A 20,027-nucleotide genomic window follows, 5' to 3' on the forward strand; every position below is an offset into this window, starting at 1 on the left:
AGAAGTGGAGATAGTGGGCAACCTTGTTTGGTTCTGGTTCTAAGTGGGGATGGTTTGAATTTTTTCCCATGCAGTATGATATTGGCAGTGGATTTATCGTAATTGGCCTTGATGATTTTTAGGTATGTACAATCTATGCTTATTTTGTTAAGAGTTTTTATCATAAAGGTGTGCTGAAGTTTGCCAAATGCTTTTTCTGCATCTATCGAGAAAATCATGTGGTCTTTGTTCTTTCTTTTATTTATGTGGTGAATTAGATTTATAGATTAGTGTATGTTGAACCAGCCTTGCATCTCTGGTATAAAGCCCACCCGGTCATGGTGAATTATTTTTTTGATATGCTGTTGGATTCAAAAACTAGAAATTGTACCATGTATCTTCTCTGATCATAGTGGTATAAAAATAGAATTATAATATATATATATATAAATTTAAAATTAGTTCAATTCCAACAGAAATACTCACCACTTAATGAAGTCACGGAAATTAATAAATCTATTGTGGTTTGACTGTTAGGCCAAGGAGGAAATACAGAGGGAAACCAGGAGTTTCTTTGAAATAAATGATAACAGAGACAAGCGTTATCAAAACCTGTGAAATATAGCAAAAGCATTTCTGAGAGGAAAACTAATAGCATTAAATACTCACATCCCCAAAACAGAAAGTTCAAATATCAAAAAATAATAAACAGTCTCCAGGAATTGGAAAAGGAAGAGCAAATCAATTCTAAACCTGGTAGAAGAAAAGAAATAACTAAGATCAAAGAGGAACTTAATGAAATTGAGAACAAAACAACTATACAGAAGATCAATGAAACCAAAAACTGTTTTTATGAAAGATAAACAAAATTGACAACTCTCTTGCTAGGTTGACAAGAATTCAAAGGGAAAGGACTCTAATAAAGTCAATTAGAAATGGAAAAGGAGAGGTCACAATAGACACCACAGAAATACTAAACATTATCTTTGATTACTATAAAACGTATATGCCCCAAAACTAAATAATGTGGAGGAAATGGACAAATTCCTGGAAACATACAACCTCCCTAAATTCACCCAGGAGGAAATAGAATTCCTGAATAGACCAATATCAAGCACAGAAATTGGAGCAGCAATTAAAAACTTTCCAAAAAGGAAAAGTACTGGAGCAGTTGGCTCTATTTCTGAGTTTTACCAAACATACAAAAAAGAACTCATACCTATACTACAGAAATTGCTCCACAACATTGAGAAAGATGGTATGCTCCCTAACCCATTCTACAAAGCCAATATCACCTTGATACCAAAGCCAGGAAAGGACACAACACAAAAAGAAAACTACAGATCAATATTGCTCATGATCATAGATGCAAAAATCCTCATCAACAAGAATTCTTGATAAAATTGTTAAAAAAATATTTATTTTCTTATCAGAGCCGAGAGGGAGTCAGTGGTGCTAACTGGATGGAGATTCTCCTATGAAGACCAGAGAAGTGGACTTCACATATGTGGCTTTGGTTTAGTCACCTCCTTTATATCACACAATATACACTCTTCCAAAGACACTGAGAGAGCACAATGAATGTATAGAATTCCTAGTCATTCATCAAGTGCCGTTGGTTAAGCACTTCTTCATTTGTAAGTTGTATTTACAATGTTAATTGGGATTTCTGGTGTTCTTAGATGTTTCTGGAAGAACAAAGCAGAAGTCCTTAGGGAAAGTCAGGCTCCACTCATGGTTCCATCTCTTGACTCGACCTTTAGAACAATAGGTTTTTCTGGTTGAAGAAACCCCCTTGGGCTTAATTTCATGGGGACCTGCAACAGTTAAACAAGCATACTGAGAAGCAATAAATGAAGCAAATGAAAAAAAGACAGAAGCAAAGTAGAAAAGATACATTAAGGACAATAATGCTTTGCAAATTTATAAAAACTACTTTTAGCATCATATATCTTGGATTTTGTATACTTATTCTACAAGCTGTGTGAAGATTGAAAAGTGAAAGTATTCTTGCCTTATCATGTAATACAGTATTTATTGAGTGCCTATTTTGTGCCAGGTCTGAGACAAACTCATGTTGGCTTGAGTTTTTTTTAATTAAATTTTATGTAAAATGAATAAGTCTTAAAAATTTATTCCAAATTCTTAGGCATTATAGGAAACTATTTTTGAACAGGCATATAAGGTTCATTTTGTGTACGTTGAATTTTGCAATGTTCTCGTGAGTAAGAGATTATACACTGATTATACACTTTAATCACATGGGCAGTCTTTGAATTCTAATCAATCCAGTAATCCCTCTCAAGTGAATCCATGGAGTATAATAATGGGAAGTTGCCTTTAGAAAGTTTATGCCTTTGTTTTCTAATATCTACCCTCCAGTTTTTTCAAATGTAATGCAAATGGGGAACTTCTCATGTTCTACAGTGCTTTGATTAATACTTTGGGCACAATTCTCATTGAATCACTCCTTCCATGATGGGGGAGCCACCAACAGAGTAACCTTCTTATCTTAGTTGACTGCAGGGCAAAAAAATTGTCATGAGAGTTGAAAAATGCCAGCCTGTAGATGACTGGGACCTTGCCTGGGAGTATCTTGCCATCCCAGGCGTGCCAGCAGCCAGCTTTCTCTACAACCCGAGCTGCCTATCTGCACACACTTATTGGACAGTTACACAGCTGCCCTAAAGCCACAAATAAGGCAGAACTATTTCCATCCTCATCTTCTCCCATGCTAAAAGCCTACATTAGGGGAGGAGTTGCATATGGAATGCATGAGTCTAGAAGCAAGACTTATAGTGCCTTGATTCATAGGAATTAATGACAGTTGTTCTTGAAGGTCATCAGATGAAGCACCCATCTATAACTGCAACACCTTCTTATTTTTAATTCCAAATGGAATAAACATATTTTCCTTGCAGAAAGACAGATGGATACACACAGACACAAATGTCATTTGTTCAATTTTAAAATTGAAAAGCTTACATTTTGTATCCATGAGATCCAAATAAACTGCAAATTACCCCTTAAACATTTACTGAATATTCACATTGGATAATGTTTTCATCCAGACACCATTCTGATTTTATGAAAGCAATAAAATACGGTGATGCAATTAAGGGATTGGCAAAGGTAATAGAGAACAAAACTGGATGATTAAGACAAGGTATTAAATTAGGTGGGATAACATCCTGCAGTAACCAAAAACACATCAGAGAGTGAACCTTGGACTAGGTAGAGAAGATTCTTTGGAGGAACTTGGAGTTTGAATTAATATTGAAAGATGAGAACAGAAAGAGTAGGAGAGTGGGAAGAATATTTATGTAGTTGTTAATTGATTGAAAAGGAGCCAGCCTGGTATTAAGGAGGGAACCTAAAGGGTCCATTCAAACATTCAGGGTGGCCCTAGTCTGTGGGACCCTTCATATCTGGCAGAAGTGCCTTAAATCAGTGATTTTCCAACTTGGCTTCAAATGAGAACCAATGGGGTAGCTTTCAAAGCCACATTCTGGGTCAGTTATTTTAGAGCTTCTGAGATGACCCAAGGAAGATTGAATTTTTAAAGGTCCCTGGTGATTCCAGTGTGGTGCCAGGGGTTGAGACGCAGTGTCACAAGGGAGCTTCTGTAAGTTCAGGTGCAGGAAAGCACCCCTCATAGTCATGGTGAGATAATCACTGTATTGTGTGATTTGCAAAACACTTCCTTATCTTTCCGGTTGATTTGAAACTGAATTTAACTCTTGCTGAAGGTCAAAGGGACTGATATAATTCTTTCTTTTCTTTTTTAAAATTGTATTTTCCTTGCCAGTGCTAACTGGGTATGTTATAGAGACTGGACATTCTTGTGTCATGCTAATCTGTATTGACTTTAGATGATCTTTATAGTTTGGTCTTTATAAAGCCATGTTTTGAACTGCAGAACTGAAGCAACCTTAAAGATAGATCATGGATGGCTTCAAATACATTATTTTCCCCATGAAATAAATTACTACAACGATATACAAGCATATTCTTTTTAAAATATAGACTCCTCAGTAAAGAAAACTCCCAATAGAACATTATGTATACAGAAAGTTTACTGACCGGTGTTTCTTTGCAAAGTTTGAAGGAGAAGTTCTGGAGTATTTTGACGAGAGCAAGTTTCATGTTCATGAGAGCAAACCTCATGCCAATGCAGTTTCGGGGCCCATTTCCAAAGGGCAGGTATATGTAAGGATCTATGATGTCCTTGTTCTTCTTGCTGAACCTGGCTCCACAATAGTAGATAAAAAAGTTAATGAGAGAAATACCACAAGGGCTATATGTTAGGATTCTGACGTAGACCTCCTGTCCCGTCCCCATAGGCAGAAGTACACAAAATACTCTGATGGGTTAGTCATGGGAATCCTGCTAGGGCTATTTTGCTATGAAAATTGTAAGCTATAGATCCTTTCTATTCTCCTTATCCTACAGGAGCTGTCCATTTTATTGAGATAAGATGAGTGCTCTTTCAAAAACTTACCTTTAAATACTAAAAGTATATGCCTGGTTGTGATGTGCTCACACTCTAAAAGGCACATAAGTAATGAGAACCATTAATGGAAAAGTAGTTTCCTGCCTCAAATCATACTTATGTTGGTCATAAGTGCATTGAGGAAAGAGCAAGAGAAACTACCTAGCACTATGTAAATTGGGCTTCTTCTTTTTCCTTCTCTTCACCTCTCCTCTGTTTTCTTTTGTTTGTGAATCTCCTGCTCCCTCCTCTCTTCTCTGTCTTCTTTGTCGTCATCTTCATAGTCCTCCTCTTCCCCCTCATGCTCCTTCTACTCTTCCTCCTGCTATTTTGACACCTCCTCCTCCTTCTTATCTTTCCCCTTCTTACCTCTATTTCCCCCTCTCTCTCTTTACCCCAAAATAGAATAATATAAGTCAGGTAATTTACATGGGCATTTAATGCTACTCTCCTGTAATATAATCACAGCTTTCTTTCTCTATCTGCTCCACAAGGCTATAAATTCTTTGAAAGTTAGACCTGTATTTTGTTCAAATTGATTCCCCTCTATATGATTATATGAAGGAAAGATGTTGTTGTGGGTAAAGTGATAATGACATTGTGGTGTTGTGTTTCAAAAGATGTCCTTATATTTGGGAGAGCATTCTGAAAGACTTAAAGGCAATTGCGTCAAAATACCAGGAGTTTGTGAGATGGTTGTGGTGCTGTGTGGATGGGGCAGCTGACACATGTTGATCATTCTTACGTCAGATGATACGTACATGCAGATGCATTAAAAGTACTCTATACACTTGTTTCTATAGAATAAACATGCATATATGTGAAATGTCCTCCATCATACATTTTTTTTTTCATTTTTGGATATCTCACATTCTGGCCTAGTTCCTGACAGTAAGTAAGCACTTACTCTCTGTTTGGTGACAGAATGAATCCACGGGGAGTATAGTGAGTGGTCTCTGATTTTGTGTTTGTGCAGCTAGAGGAGATTGAATTGCTCAGGTTCAAAGAAACACAGAATTCTGTAGCTCCAGAAAAAAGAGGACTTGGTCAATTCCAATTACTCTTCCAACACATATGTGCAGACTCCATGTTAGCCCAACGGACACCACAGTCAAGAAGACAAGCTCCCTGCCATCATCCTGCTTGTAGTGATGATGGATCAATAAAGGTCTAGCTCCCAGGACTCCTGACTCACCAGCCAGTGCCCTAAAAACTGTATTCCTAAGTTTGCTTACCAATAGAATAAGGAAAAGGCATCAACTTTTTCCAGAGTTCCAAAGTGCAGTCTTGGCGCTGTATTCCCAAAGTAGCCTGCTGGAATGTCTGAGATGTCTAGATAACTATGACTGTGCTTTGGAAGAGTCACTGACCACTGAGAGTACAAGGGACCTGGCGCAGGACTGCAGCCACAGACAGGACCAGGAAGACCTGTGCTGTCCTCTGTCCTCAATGGAGTGGCTTACACCGACAGAGATTAGGACTTCTTAGGCCCTCAGCCTGCACCTTTACAATTACCCTTGAGGAAACAGCAGCCAATGTTGAACACAAAGGAATGTGAAAACAGTTGTTAAAGTTGCTGGTAAATTCACAAAGATATAGGGAATAGCACACAAAAGCTGAAAAGAGTAAAAAGCCTATACTAATATAAAATAAGAGTGAAATGAATTATGACAAATCTTACCAAAAAGGATAGTCGATACTTTATAGTTTACTCTTAAAAAAAGTAACCATCAGTCCAAACCTAAATAAAACATGTTTTGAAATATGTATACATTGTGGAATGGCTAAATAAAGGAAATTGCCATATGTACAAAAAACCTACATAAACATGATAACACTCTAGTTTTTAGTAAGTTATAGATGCATAGAACAATGTCCATCAAGGAATACATCACGTAATTAATGAAGCTTATCTTATGGTGTTTGACTGTGTGTGGCTATAGTTTTCCTTTTAGTAATCTCTCGTTTATAAACTTTCACAATCAGTAAGTTTTTAATACATGTTTGTACAAATAAAAAGACTTAGAAGATAATCACTGTACAGCACATGATTATTATGTACACTAAGAGATGTCAGAATGTGCTTCAACCAGCCTTGTTCAGGGTGGGCTCCCTTTCCCAGGGGCCTTGTACCTTTCAGGCCGGAACTCCTCAAGCTCTGGCCAGTACTTTGAGTCTCGCTGAAGAGCAAAAGTTGGTATCATCATGGCTACCCCTTTGGTACTTTGAACGCTCCCTTGATTTCAATGTCTTTCTTATAGACCCTCTCAAGTCTTGCACCAATGGGGAATAATCTGAGAGTTTCGTTCACCACCATGTCAAGATACTCCATCTGTACCAGGGTGTCATAAGTGGCAGGTGTCTGGGAAGAAAGAGCCCATATTTTAATAAATTGAGACTTGGAATCAACTGTCATTGCAGTCAATTGAGTATTATTGAAGTGTTAGGGGGATCAAAAGAAGCATATTGGCAAAGGATCTTCACATCCATAAGGCATTTTAATAACTATCAAGTACTTGATCTGCTTTCTGTCCCATGAGACATGTGGAGATGTTACAGATGTGGGAGACCTGTGGCGACATCCCCTATGCAGGCACTGAAATCCTGAGCATCACCACATAGTGCCTTTTCCTGTATCATGAGCAAATGTCAAGAAAGGATGAACATTACCTTTCACTACAATATGTCAAAGTCAATGTCACCTTGCTAAAATGAGGCCACATGTGTACCCAGGAAAGGAAAAGAGCATATAAAGGGCAAATGCCCCTGTTCCATTTAAGGGTTTTTAGTTGGAAATCCTGCTTGGTATCTCTTTTGCTTACATATGTAAAATGTAAGTAGAAACACTGTAAAAAGCTGTATAAATAACTTGAGGATAAACTAGTCTATCTCTTACCCAAACATACTCAGTGTTGTCAATGTGTCCCCTGGATGATCATAAAAGGACTTCAGCTGTAAGTGAAATATAGAGTAGCCTTCTCTTCGAAAAATTTAAAGCATTTTAGTTACAATAGAGCTAGAAAATTTTGAGAAGTTACAATACTGAGGCTTCAGGGAAAATTGAAATATTTTCTCTACACACATTGGTGAGGGAACTTAAGGGAACAATATTGGGCTACAGATAAACTCTTGCCACTCCAAGTTGGTCCATGGACCAGCTGCATCAACAGGATCTGGCAGGTTATTAGAAAGACAGAATCTAAAGCCCCATCTAGACCTAAAGAATCAGTACCTGATCTATCTCGAGACATCATCTGTGGCTGAGAAGCATAGACTTTACCTTTAAGAGGCATCGGGTACGAGAAGATCTTGGGTACAGTATTTCAAAATGGACTATCTTAGGATGTATAGAAACTACAGAAAGAGACAAAAAGCTCAAAGGGTGGTCACTGACCATTGTCTGATGAATGGCACTAAAATAGCAGAAGTCTTTATGATAACAGGTTGGCCTCCTCCTTGATTGTTTCTCTGGAGAGAAGCAGAGCATAGTCATGGTTGGACTGTTTAACTGGGACTGAATTAGACCCTTTATACACCCAAACTACTGAAATACATATGGTGCTCACCCCACCATGTAATTCATTACTATAAACAATACCAATGAGTGTCAGAAGTGTCTGCATAGTTGTGATTTTTCAGAGATACTTCTGTGATACTTCAGGGGGTAAATTCAAGTATCAAATTTTAATGCAGTTAGCATCAACCCCATGAAACTTAATTGAACTTGTTATAATCTCAACGTTTAGAGCTCTGCTTTTTAATGAGATAACCACTAAACACATATACCTGCTTAAAGTTAAATTATAATTAATTAAAATTAAATACATGTTAAAATTCTTTTTGAATGGCTGTAGGCACATGTTCAATGTCCAGTAGCCACATGTGTCCAGTGGTCACTGTGCAGAACAGGGAAATGACAGACTTTTTCCTTCATGAGAGAAAGTTGTATTGGCATAGATAGATTGATGATAGGTAGATAATGGATAGACAGATGATAGAATAGATGTACACATAGACACATGTACAGTAGTCGCTGGAGCAAGTCAATCCTGAGTCTGGATAACAATTGTTAAATATTCAGGACTTTTGTGAGATGGTTGTTAAAGTTTGAAGCTTGAAACTGACCATGATCCTTATTTTGCCACCATCACTGTTGTTATAATTTGAGTCGGAACGATCCATGAATGGTGAAACTAGTTGGTGAAAGGTCAGGAGGAATAGGACATTTACATAGTCTAAAATGTTTCCCCATAGGTTACTTACTCATTATGAAGGGAAAACTAAATCTTTACAGTAGATTCAGCTTCCAAACACACTTTCACCAAGTATTCCTAGTTAAAATCACCCTTGCTGGGCCAGTGTGCCTCCTGATTTGATGTCAGATGCAAAATTGTTGACAGACGTTCTGACTCAGTGGATCTGGGGGAGGCTGAGAACCTGCATTTGTTCTGGTGTTGGTGATTCACAGACCCATGGCTGAGTTCGAGGCATGAGAGGATTGTTCAGTGTTGCCCTTCTTCCTTCAACATGGCTATTCTTGTGTGCTTCTAGAAGGTGCATCAAGCTACCATTTCTAATATTTGAATGTGTGTCATTCTGCAGTGTGGCAGACATTCCTCTCTTTCTGAAAAGCTTCCTGCACATTTTCAGATCAAGTCTCTCCCTCTGGGCTTCCTCATCAGGAGTTCGCAGAAATCCTCCTTACTTACCTTTATGGGACCTAGTTTCTTTTGAATCCTGTGAATCGATCATCAGCTGGAGGAAATCTACTCGGTGCTGGAGGCAGAAAGAGAAATTTCAGTGACAGAAAGTGAGCCGTGAGGTCATTAGTACATTAAGTACATTAAGAGTGAAATCCTCACCCTCCTTTCTGACAATATGGGCCTCTGAAGTCCAGAGTCTGCCTGGTGTTGCATGAGTCACCAGTGAACAAAAACATCCAAGACCCTGGAGGAGAGGATGTTTCCCTGGGAGAATTCCAGCCACCACATGCAACTGCTTTTAGGTCTTCACCCTCCCTTATCCTTTGCTTCTCTGGGTTTTGGACACTGTTTCCTGGCCAAAGGGTGGCCGGATCCTTTTCCCATCACACCTACTTGCTCAGGACTTAAATTCTTTTTGTTTTAAGGCCTTCATTCTGAACCAACGGTCACATAGATTAATTTTCTGACATTTTCAGAGCTCCTTTACAGTCTTTTTGTGAAATGAAAAGAATATGATTTCCCAAATTACCAAAAAGTGAATATCTTCATGTAACCACCATCACATTTTACCTTTTGTTTATCTCGGAGGCGACTTTCTTTCATCCTTTTTACAGAGTTTTTTAGAAAGTTTGTAGCATCTTTTGGAAACATAGAGATATTTAATGCTTCAAAAATTGGAATAAGGAATGGAAAGAGTGCTATATGGGATAAAAAAGAAAACCATCATGAAAACACAAAATTTACCTGGAGCAATTATAATTTTCTCTATTACGAGTGTGAAAAGTAATAGACTTCTGGGTTCTCGAGCAGGAACCATTCCCTCATGACCTTTGCTCATCTTCCAGGCCAATGGCTGAGCAATGGAACATCCACAATTACAGGCAACACTATAGCTATGAGATCAATGACCTCTTCAGCATTTTGGGTCACAGGAATAAGTTAACAAGAGTAAATTCCCTGATCTCTTGGTCCTTATACAAGACTATGGTCTGCTGCTTTAATTAATTGTGGTTACCATGAAATAGTAGTGGTGATAGATAATACATCCTATGTCCTTCATCTACTGTGGGATGAAACTAGAAATCAATAACTAAAAGAAATTTTGGAAAGTCAGAAATATGTGAAAATTAAATAATGCACTTTTAAATAACCAATGGGTCAAAGTAGAATCCAAAGGACAATTAGAAATTGTTTTGTGATGAATCAAAATGATGATATGATATGCCTAAAATTATGGGATGGAAGAAAAGCAGTGGTCAGAGGATAATTTATAGCTTTACATGTCTAAATTTATGAAAAAAGGTCTAAAATCAATAATCTAAATTTACACCATAAAGTAGTGAAAAAACAAGAACAAAATAAACATAATTCAAGCAGTATGAAAAATTATAAGAATAACTGAAGTATACACTAATGACACAGAAACTTAAAATAATACAGAAAAATTAATAAAATCCAAAGATGTTACTTTGAATTATATCATCAAAATTAGCAAACCTTTAGCTAGATTGACCGAGAAAAAATGAGAGACAACTTATCTTAATAGTCTCACAAATGAAAGAATGGAATTGACTACTCACATTAACAAAATTATATAAAGAGGAAAGAAATGAAAACTAGAATAAAAAATAGAGAAATATCATTGAAATCATTTGTAGGAAGTATCCAGAGTAGGGACGTCTAGAGACACAAAAAATAGATTAGTGGTTTCGTACAGTGATGGGGTTGAGGGCTTGGTGATAGCTAAAATTACAAGTCTCTACAATTCAGCAAGAAGACATAAGAATTTTAAATATTTACACACCCAACACAGTTGTCTACAGGTTCCTTAAGCAAATCCTACTTGATCTAAACAAAATGATATACAACAATACTACAATAGCAGTGGACTTCAACACCCCACTGACAACAGAACAGATCATCAAAACAGGAAATAAACAAAAAAGCAGTGCACTGAAACAGAATTCCAGATTAAATGGGCTTCACAGACATTTACAGAACCTTCTACATAGAAACCACTGAACATACATTCTTTTTATCAGCTCATGGAACATTCTCTAAGATTGACCACATCCTAGGGCAGAACACATTTTTCAACAGATTTAAAAACTAGAAATTATATGGTATATCTTCTAAGACCACAGTGGAATAAAATTAGAAATCAATTTGAAAAGATACACTCGTCTCTACACAGAGTCATGGAAACTAAACAACTTACAGGTGAACCATTATTGGGTCAAGGAGGCAATTAATATGGAAATCAAAATATTCTTTGAACTTAATGATAAAGGGAACACAAGTTATCAAAATCTGTGGGACACAGCTAAAGGAGCCCAGAGAGAAAAATTGACAGCCTTAAATGCCTACATCCAAAATATAGAAAGACCATGAAACACAAATCTAATGAATTCATTCAATGAACTGGAAAAAGAAGAAGAAACCAATCTCATACCAAGCAGAAGAAAAGAAATGACCAAGATCAGAACAAACTAAATGAAGTCAATAATAAAATAACTATGTGAAAGATTAATGAAAGAAGAAGCTGGTTCTTTGAAAAGATAAATAAAATTGATATGCCTTTTGCTAAATTAAGCAGAAGCAGAAAAGAAAGGACTCTAATAAACTCAATTAAGAATGAAAAAGGAGAAATTACAAATGATACCACAGAAATACAAAATATCATCCATGAATACTATAAAAATCTCTATGCACATAAGCTTGAAAATGTTGAGGAAATGAACAAATTCTTAGAAAGGCACAGCATCCCTAGGCTTAATCAGGAAAAAATAGAACTCCTGAACAGACCAATATCAAGTACAAAAATTGAAGTAGCAATAAAATCCTTCCAAAAAAAATAGTCCTGGATCAAATGGTTTCACACCTGAATTCTACCAGACTTACAAAAAAGAACTGGTGTCTATCCTACAAAAATAATTCCACAAGATAGAGAGGGAAGGAATCCTCCCCAACAGGTTTTAAAAAGCCAACATCACTGTAATATTAAAACCAGAAAAGGACTCATCAAGAAAACTACAGACCAATATCCCTTATAAATAGAGATGTAAAATCCTCAATAAAATCCTATCAAATTGAATAAGCTGCTCAACAAAAAATAATCCATCATGACCAAATGGGCTTCAAATCAGAGATTCAGGGATGGTTCAATATATGCAAATATATACATTTAATTCACCACATAAACATAAGTAAAAGTAAAAACCATATGATCTTCTCAATAGATGCAGAAAAATTCGTCTACAAAATTCACCACCCTTTTTTATAAGAAAAATTAACAAAACAGGCATAGGCAGGACTTACCTCAAAATGTTAAAAGGCATATATAACAAACTTCAGCCAACACCATACTGAATGAGGAAAAATTGAAGGCATTGCTGCTCAGAACCGGAACCAGACAAGGTTGCGCTCTGTCACCACTTCTATTCAACATAGTGCTGGAAGTCTTAGCCAGATAAGAGAAGGAAATAAAGGGCATCTAAATGGGAGCAGAAGAGGTCAAACTACTGATCTTTGCTGATGACATAATCTTATATCTATAAATCCCCAAAGATTATGACAAGAGACTACTGGAATTGATAAAGAAGCTCAACAAAGTCTCAGATTAGAAAATAAATGTCAGCAAATCAGTAGTATTCATATACACTAAAAAGCTCAAACTGAGAACCAAATCAAGGACTCAATACCTTTCACAATACTAACAAAGAAAATAAAATGCTCAGGAATATATTTAACTAGGGAGGTGACAGGCCTGTACATGGAGAGCTACGAAACTCTGAGGAAGAAAAGAGCAGAGGACATAAAGAGATGGAAACCATACCTTGCACATGGATTGGCAGAATCAACATTGTTAAAATGTCTATACTACTCCAAGTGATCTACAGTATTGATTCAATACCTATTAAGCTACTAATATCATTTTTCAGAGATCAAGAAAAAATAATTCTATGCTTTCTATGCAACCAGAGAAGACCCCATATCATTAAGGCAACCTTAAGCAAAAAGAACAAATTGGGAGGCCTCAATTTACCAGGCTATAGTAATCAAAACAGTATGTTACTGGCACAAGAACAGAGACAAAGACCTATTGAAACAGGACTGAACCCTGAGACATAAAACCATCCTCATTATAGCCATCTAATCTTTGACAAAGAAGACAAAAACTTACATTGGGGAAAAGAATGCCTATTCATTAAATGGTCCTGAGAAAATTGGATAGCCACATGTAGAAGACTGAATCAGGATCCACACCTCTCACCATTTTCCTCTACTGATAGTCTTTCCCTAGGCCAATATGTATAAAGTCTGTTTATACATATTGGATGTATAAACAGACTTTTTGTGACAAAAGTCAACTCATGAGAGATAACAGACTCAAACCTAAGGCATGAAACCATATTAATTCTAGAAGAAAACATTAGGAAAACTTTTATACGTATTGGCCTAGGGAAAGAATTTATGAGGAAAACCCCAAAGTGATCAGAGCATCAACAAAAACCAATCAATGGGACCTGATGAAATCAAAAACTTCTGCACAGCCACAGAAGCTATCAGTAGAGTGAATAGATAACCTACAGAATGAGAGGAAATAACTGCATACTATACATCTGATAAAGTGTTGAAAACTAGTATCTCTATAGTACTGAGGAAAATCAGCAAGAAACAATCAAACAATCCCATTAAAAAGTGGGCAAAGATTATGAACAGAAACTCTCAAAAGAAGATAGACTAATGGGCAAGGAACATAGAAAAACATGCTCAATATCTCTACTCATCAGGGAAATGTAAATAAAATCCACAATCAGGTATCACTTAACTCAAGTGAGAATCGCTTTTATCAAAAACTCTGAAAACAGGCTGGGCATGGTGGCTCACGCTTTTAACCCTAGCACACTGGGAGCCTGAGGTGGGATGATTCCTTGAGCTCAGGAGTTCAAGACCACTCTGAGAAAAAGTGATACCCTATCTCTACCATAGATAGAAAGAAATTAGCCAAACAACTAAAAATAGAAAAAATTAGCCAGGTACGATGACATGTGCCCGTAGTCTCAGCTACCTGGGAGGCTGAGGCAGGAGGATCGCTTGAGTCCAGGAGTTTCAGGTTGCTGTGCGCTAGGCTGATGCCACAGCACTCTAGCCGAGGCAGGAGAGTGACACTCTGTCTCAAAAGAAAAAGAAAAAGAAAAAATGTCTAAAAACAACAAATGTTGGTATGTATGTGGAGCGATAGGAACACTCATACAGTGCTGGTGGGACTGCAAACTAGTACAACCTCTGTAAAAAGTAATATAGGCTGGGCATGGTGGCTCATGCTTATAATCCAGCACTCTGAGTGGCGGATGTGGGAGGATCGCTCAAGGTCAGGAGTTCAAGACCACCCTGAGAAAGAGCAAGACCCCGTCTCTACTAAAAATATCAAGAAAGTAGCTGGACACCTAAAAATATATAGAAAAAATTAGCCAGACGTGGAGGCACAGGTCTGTACTCCCAGCCACTTGGGAGGCTGAGGCAGGAGGATTGCTTGAGCCCAGGAGTTTGAGGTGGCTCTGAGCTAGTCTGATGCCACAGCACTCTATCCCATGCAACAGAGCAAGACTCTGTCAAAGAAAGAAAGAAAGAAAGAAAGAAAGAAAGAAAGAAAGAAAGAAAGAAAGAAAGAAAGAAAGAAAGAAAGAAAGAAAGAAAGAAGAAAGTAATATAGAGATACCTCAAAGAACTAAAAGTAGAACTAGTATTTTATCCAGGAAACCCACTACTGGGCATCTATCCTAAGAAACAAAGACATTATATAAGAATGGCATCTGCATTCAAATGTTTACGGCAGCACAATTGACAATTGGAAATATGTGTAAACAACCCACATGCCCCTTAATATATGAGTGGATTAATAAAATGTGGTATGTGTGTATCATGGAGTTCTACTCAGGCCCCCCAAACAATGGTGAACTAATACCTCTTGTATTATATTGAATGGAGCTGGAGCCCATTCTCTGAAGTGAAGTGTCACAAGAATGGAAAAACAAGCACCACATATACTCACCACCAAATTGGTACTAATTGATCAACACTTATGTGCACTTATTGAAGTAATATTCATTGCATGTCAGGCAGGTAGAAGGGGGAGGAGGAGATGGGTATATTCATACCTAATGTGTAAGGTACGCACCGTCTGAGTGATGGGCACACGTGTAGCTCTGACTTGGGTGGTACCAAGGCAATATATGTAACCTAAATTTTATAGCCCCATATTATTCTGAAATATAGAGAAGAAACCTAAAAAACAATGTAATGTTAAGAAAGTAAAAAAAAAAAAAAAGGTATCTGAGTTGATGAAAATACTCTAAATTTGACAATGGTGATGGCTATACATATGTTTGAATGTATTATCAATCATTGAAATGTCCATTTTAAGTGTGTACATTCTATGGTATTTGAATTATATCTCAATAAAGTAGTTATTTTAAAAAGGAGAGAGAAATAGAAATAATAGTCCACCTACTTATTGAGAGAAAGAATGGATCTAAGAAATCAAATCTTAAGAGCTTCTTGGTTTTTTCCGCAAAGGGATCTTGTGGGTTGTTGAGGGAATCGATGTTCACTCCAAATGATGTGCCCGTGATGACATCCATGCTGTAGGCCTCAAAGATGCTGAGTAGAGAAAGACATGGAAAATAGAAATGAGCACTGCTTCACCATTCTTCTAGTGCACATGCAGCAACATGTGTGTGTAAATCCGTGTGAACTGTCAGCAGATGTCAAGAACCATAGCCTTTAGAACTATCTGCTTGATCATCTCCCATCTCACTCACTCCTGATGTGGTTATCATGTGCCAGTGATGCAGCTGGCCCTGTGCTGGGGGTGGTGGAGACACTAAGTCAAGATAGTCCTACCTCTGAGCTCAAGGAGCTCAGGCACAGGGGGACAGAGACCCAAAGGACCAAAGGACTGGAGTTCCAATCAAAAACATTTTGTACTTCATAAGTTTTGTAGATCTCCACAGATGTAAAAATGTGTTAAATAGACATCACTTATTTAACAAATGTTTAGTGACAGTCTCCCAGGTGGTAGATCTCATGCTAGGTGTTCAATGTATTATATAGATTTCTCCCAAATGCCTACCCTCCTCTGAGTCTGAGTGTGTGTGTGTGTGTGTGTGTGTGTAATCACCCAGCCACATGGTGTGGTTTCCAGTCTCTACATCTGAGTCTCCTTTTAAATGTAAATGACCCTGTGGTGGGAAACATTTTCTTCCAGGGTAATAGAGGGATATAAGATCCCTCCAAGGGATCCAGGGCTGTGCAGAGAAAAAAGGGACTGGTGACAGTTCACCAGGTGGCCTTGGCAAACTGTGGGTTGCTTGAGACTACTTCTATCTTTACTTAAAGCATAGCATGAACAACTTGAAAAAGAAATACTTTGAGATAGTAATTCTTTAAAAATTGTAGATAATACATAAAAGATTATGAATGTATTTTGAAGAAATGATACAATTAGTTGAAAGTCCTTTTATGTTAATTTTTTCACAGGGATACAGGAAAAAGAAAGAGATAATTCTCTTTTCTTATTTGGTAATTGCTAGAAGTCCTCTGGAAAAAGATAAAGTGGTAGGTGTGAATCTACATGCTGTTCCGACTTACTGTATAGCGACTGTAGTCAAGACAGTGTGGTAATGGATAAGAGGGCACAGTGATCAATGGAACAGAATAGAGAATGAGAAATACACACACAAAGAAGCCCAACTGATTTTTGACAAAGGTGCAAAAAGCAATTCAATGGAGGGAGGACACCCTTTCCAAATGGTGTTGGAACAATTGGACACCCACAGGCCACAGTAATGGACCATGATCTAAACCTAATGCTTTACACAATAATTTGCAGAGAAATGGATCATAGACATAACTGTAAACCACACAACTATAAAATCTTCAGAAGAAGCAACAACAATATAGGGGTCTGATGAAGAACTTTCAAACTTAACGTGAAAAACACAATGCATAAACAGAAAAATTGATGAACTGGCATACTCAAAGTTAAAAATGTTTGCTCTGATATAGGCCCTGTCAAGAGAAAAAGACAAGCTACACATCATGATTGTAGAAGAACAGCAGCAGTGAGCGTCATGGTGATGGAGGAGTTCTGCGTCATCATCGTGCCGGTGGTTACACAAATCTATGAATGTGACAACGTTGCATAGAGCCACAGACACATTTACATCTACAAATCTGAGGCCACATAATACTAAGGAAATCTGAAAGAGCTCTGTGGATAATATCAATGTCAATTTCCTGTAACTATAGTGATAGGAATATACTAGATTTATACTGAAGCAAAATGTTACCATGGGAGGAAACAGGATGAAGTGTAGTACATAGAAACTCCCTGCTCCTTTTGTTTACAACTTCCTCTGAATCTATCAGTATCTCAAAATAAAAATTTATTAATTAGAAAGTAAAGCTATAAAGTTAAAACATGGATGCGTACCCACCGTTTGTAAGACAGAATAACACTCTTTCACTAGCACTGTTTTGATCATGTCGGGATCCGTGATAGCCAGCACAGGCCTTCAACCATCATACAACCTGTGTCAGGAAAACAGAGCTTATTAGACTCTACAAGCCTAATTCTGCAGCTGCAGCCACACCCAGGAATCCAGACTTTGATCCTGACATTACATAATCTATACTCCAGTTGTACAATACACAGCAACATTAGGTCCTAGTCCTAGTTAGGGTAGGACACACAGCAAGGTTCTGACCACAGAAGCCCCTGGAGTCTTCACGGAATGAAGGGAAATGTGGCTCAAGTGGGGAAGACACATTTAAATACAAAATAGCTCTTCTACAAGATCATGGTGAGAAATAACAGGAAACCTTTTGTTCTGAGGTACAAAGGAAGAGGGGAAACCTTCTTCCATTTGCTTGTAGTGTACAAGGGATCGCACGTCTTCTGTGGCCCTCACCAAGCCCCAGGCAGCTTTGAAAGAGAACAGCTGCTGCAGTTGGATGAGGCCACCCTCAAAATCATGAAGTCCATTAGCCCACTGGGGAACACGGTGGTCTAATATATTCCGTATCTCTTCTTCAGTGTCAATAGAATGGAGTAGACAAAGAAAAACTTGAACATACTTCTCTTGAAAAGTCTTCACATAAATTTAAAAAACAACACAAAAGAAAGCTCCACACTTGTAGAGAAAGGAGAAACAAAAACAGGTTATAAATGATTTCCCAATCTGTTCATCTCTATCTCCCAGCTCTTCTTTGAAAAGCATCTGTTAAACCTCAAAATTTAATTTAAGACATTGGCTTTATTGAAAATGAATCACTGTGGGAGGGAATTAATGCCATGCATTTATGAGCACATATCGAAACCGCTGAAGGATGCATTTCATGCAATTGAAGGCAAACTAAGGTAGGATAAAAGGAGGAGAGGAGAAAAGCCTGTCACTGGACAGAAAGCGATGCTAGGAGTCCCTGGGCTATCAAACCTGGAGAAAAGTGGTCACCTGCAACATTCTTAGACTAATTAAGAACACAGACTTCTAAACCAGGTGACCTATGGAATTCTTGGTGGGATAAGCCTTCAAAAGTGTCAAAGTTGTCAGTACCAAAATGGAGTCACACTGATGTTATAAAATTAAATAATATCTGACAAATCCTGGGAAGGTTATGAAGACAACATTCTCATGCTTGCATGCCTAAAAACAAAACTGTCACAAAATACTCTAGGAAAACCTCACTTTTCACAAAGAGCACAGTATGGTTAGAGTAAAAGTACTTCAGGGAGAACATCTGCCCAGTAACTGTCTGCCCAACGTCGGACTGCTGTCCCCCTGTTAATGATCTTTGTAGCTACGGACAATTATTTCAAAATAGTTATGTTATCCTGCTCATTGTTCCCTTTAACAACATTTTTCTTCCTTTACCTCCATGAAAAGGCACATAGTTTGCTATAGCGTGCACATTTCCATTGCAATGCTTTACTTCCAAATAAATATCTTTTTCTTTCAGAGAGCCTTTCTCTGCTTTTTTTTTTTGTTTGTTTGTTTGTTTGTTTGACAGCAGCTTCATCCCAAGAGGCTCTGGGCTGAGATTGCCCTTTGTATATGGGTACAACATCATAGCAGAAAGTCTATCCAATGGAAGTTTCCAGAATACTCACCCCCACATGTCCCCATACTTTTGGTAACATTCTTCATCAAATTTCCAAAATCCCTGAAAGAAGAAACAGAATAAAATTCAATTTTTTTTTTAATATTCTCGACCCTGCCTCTAATTGGGGCAAAAAAGAGTGAAATCTGAAGAAATCAAGGTATGTTTCAATGGAAGTTACAGGAAAACTTTTGTTCAGAGATATTCAGGGGAATGGGGGAAAATAGAGGAGATAATTGAAATGGATGATTTAATGTCACTTTGAATTTTCTCCAAATATTGTAGTTACAGAATAACTTACCCTTGTTTATGAATAGTAAATAACTGCTGTATTTCTGAAGTGTTTTTGCACATGCATGTATTCTCTCTAACATCTCATAACTTTCTGAATGGTCACCGCCATGGGCAGGTGAGGAAACTGAGGCTGAGGGAGAGCGAGCAAGTGTCTAGTGGGATGCACAATCTTTCGTCTCATTCAGCATCCTTTTCATTTATCTCAGGAGCTTTCTCTAGAATTCTAGTGGAATTGGGAAGTCAATGACATTAGGGACCTCTTTTGGTCTACAGGTTTATCTCAGTCTAAGGCACATTGCTGAGTGAGAAAATGAGTAATCAGTGACTGAGCAAATGACAAAATGTCCTTGCCTCCTGTTTTCCAATTCAAAATGGAACAGATCAGGAAATGCAGC

General features: G+C 37.6%; 1 protein-coding gene and 1 pseudogene across 1 annotated transcript in view; both read right to left on the bottom strand.

Moving 5' to 3' along the window:
* Positions 1-19,401, bottom strand: part of LOC142861055 (cytochrome P450 3A4-like) — a 59,987-nt gene extending 40,586 nt beyond the window's left edge. Inside the window, exons 1-2 of the mRNA XM_075994847.1 lie at positions 19,349-19,401; positions 17,676-17,769 (exon numbers count right to left, since the gene is read on the bottom strand). Of these exons, the coding sequence (XP_075850962.1) occupies positions 17,676-17,723 (48 nt within the window). The 5' untranslated portion in view covers positions 17,724-17,769; positions 19,349-19,401. The remainder of the gene's footprint in view (positions 1-17,675; positions 17,770-19,348) is intronic.
* Positions 1,380-15,818, bottom strand: LOC105868336 (cytochrome P450 3A4-like; annotated as a pseudogene).
* Positions 19,402-20,027: the final 626 nt, after the last annotated feature.

This window comes from Microcebus murinus, chromosome 19 (genome assembly GCF_040939455.1).
Source record: "Microcebus murinus isolate Inina chromosome 19, M.murinus_Inina_mat1.0, whole genome shotgun sequence".
Classification (NCBI taxonomy): Eukaryota; Metazoa; Chordata; class Mammalia; order Primates; family Cheirogaleidae; genus Microcebus; species Microcebus murinus.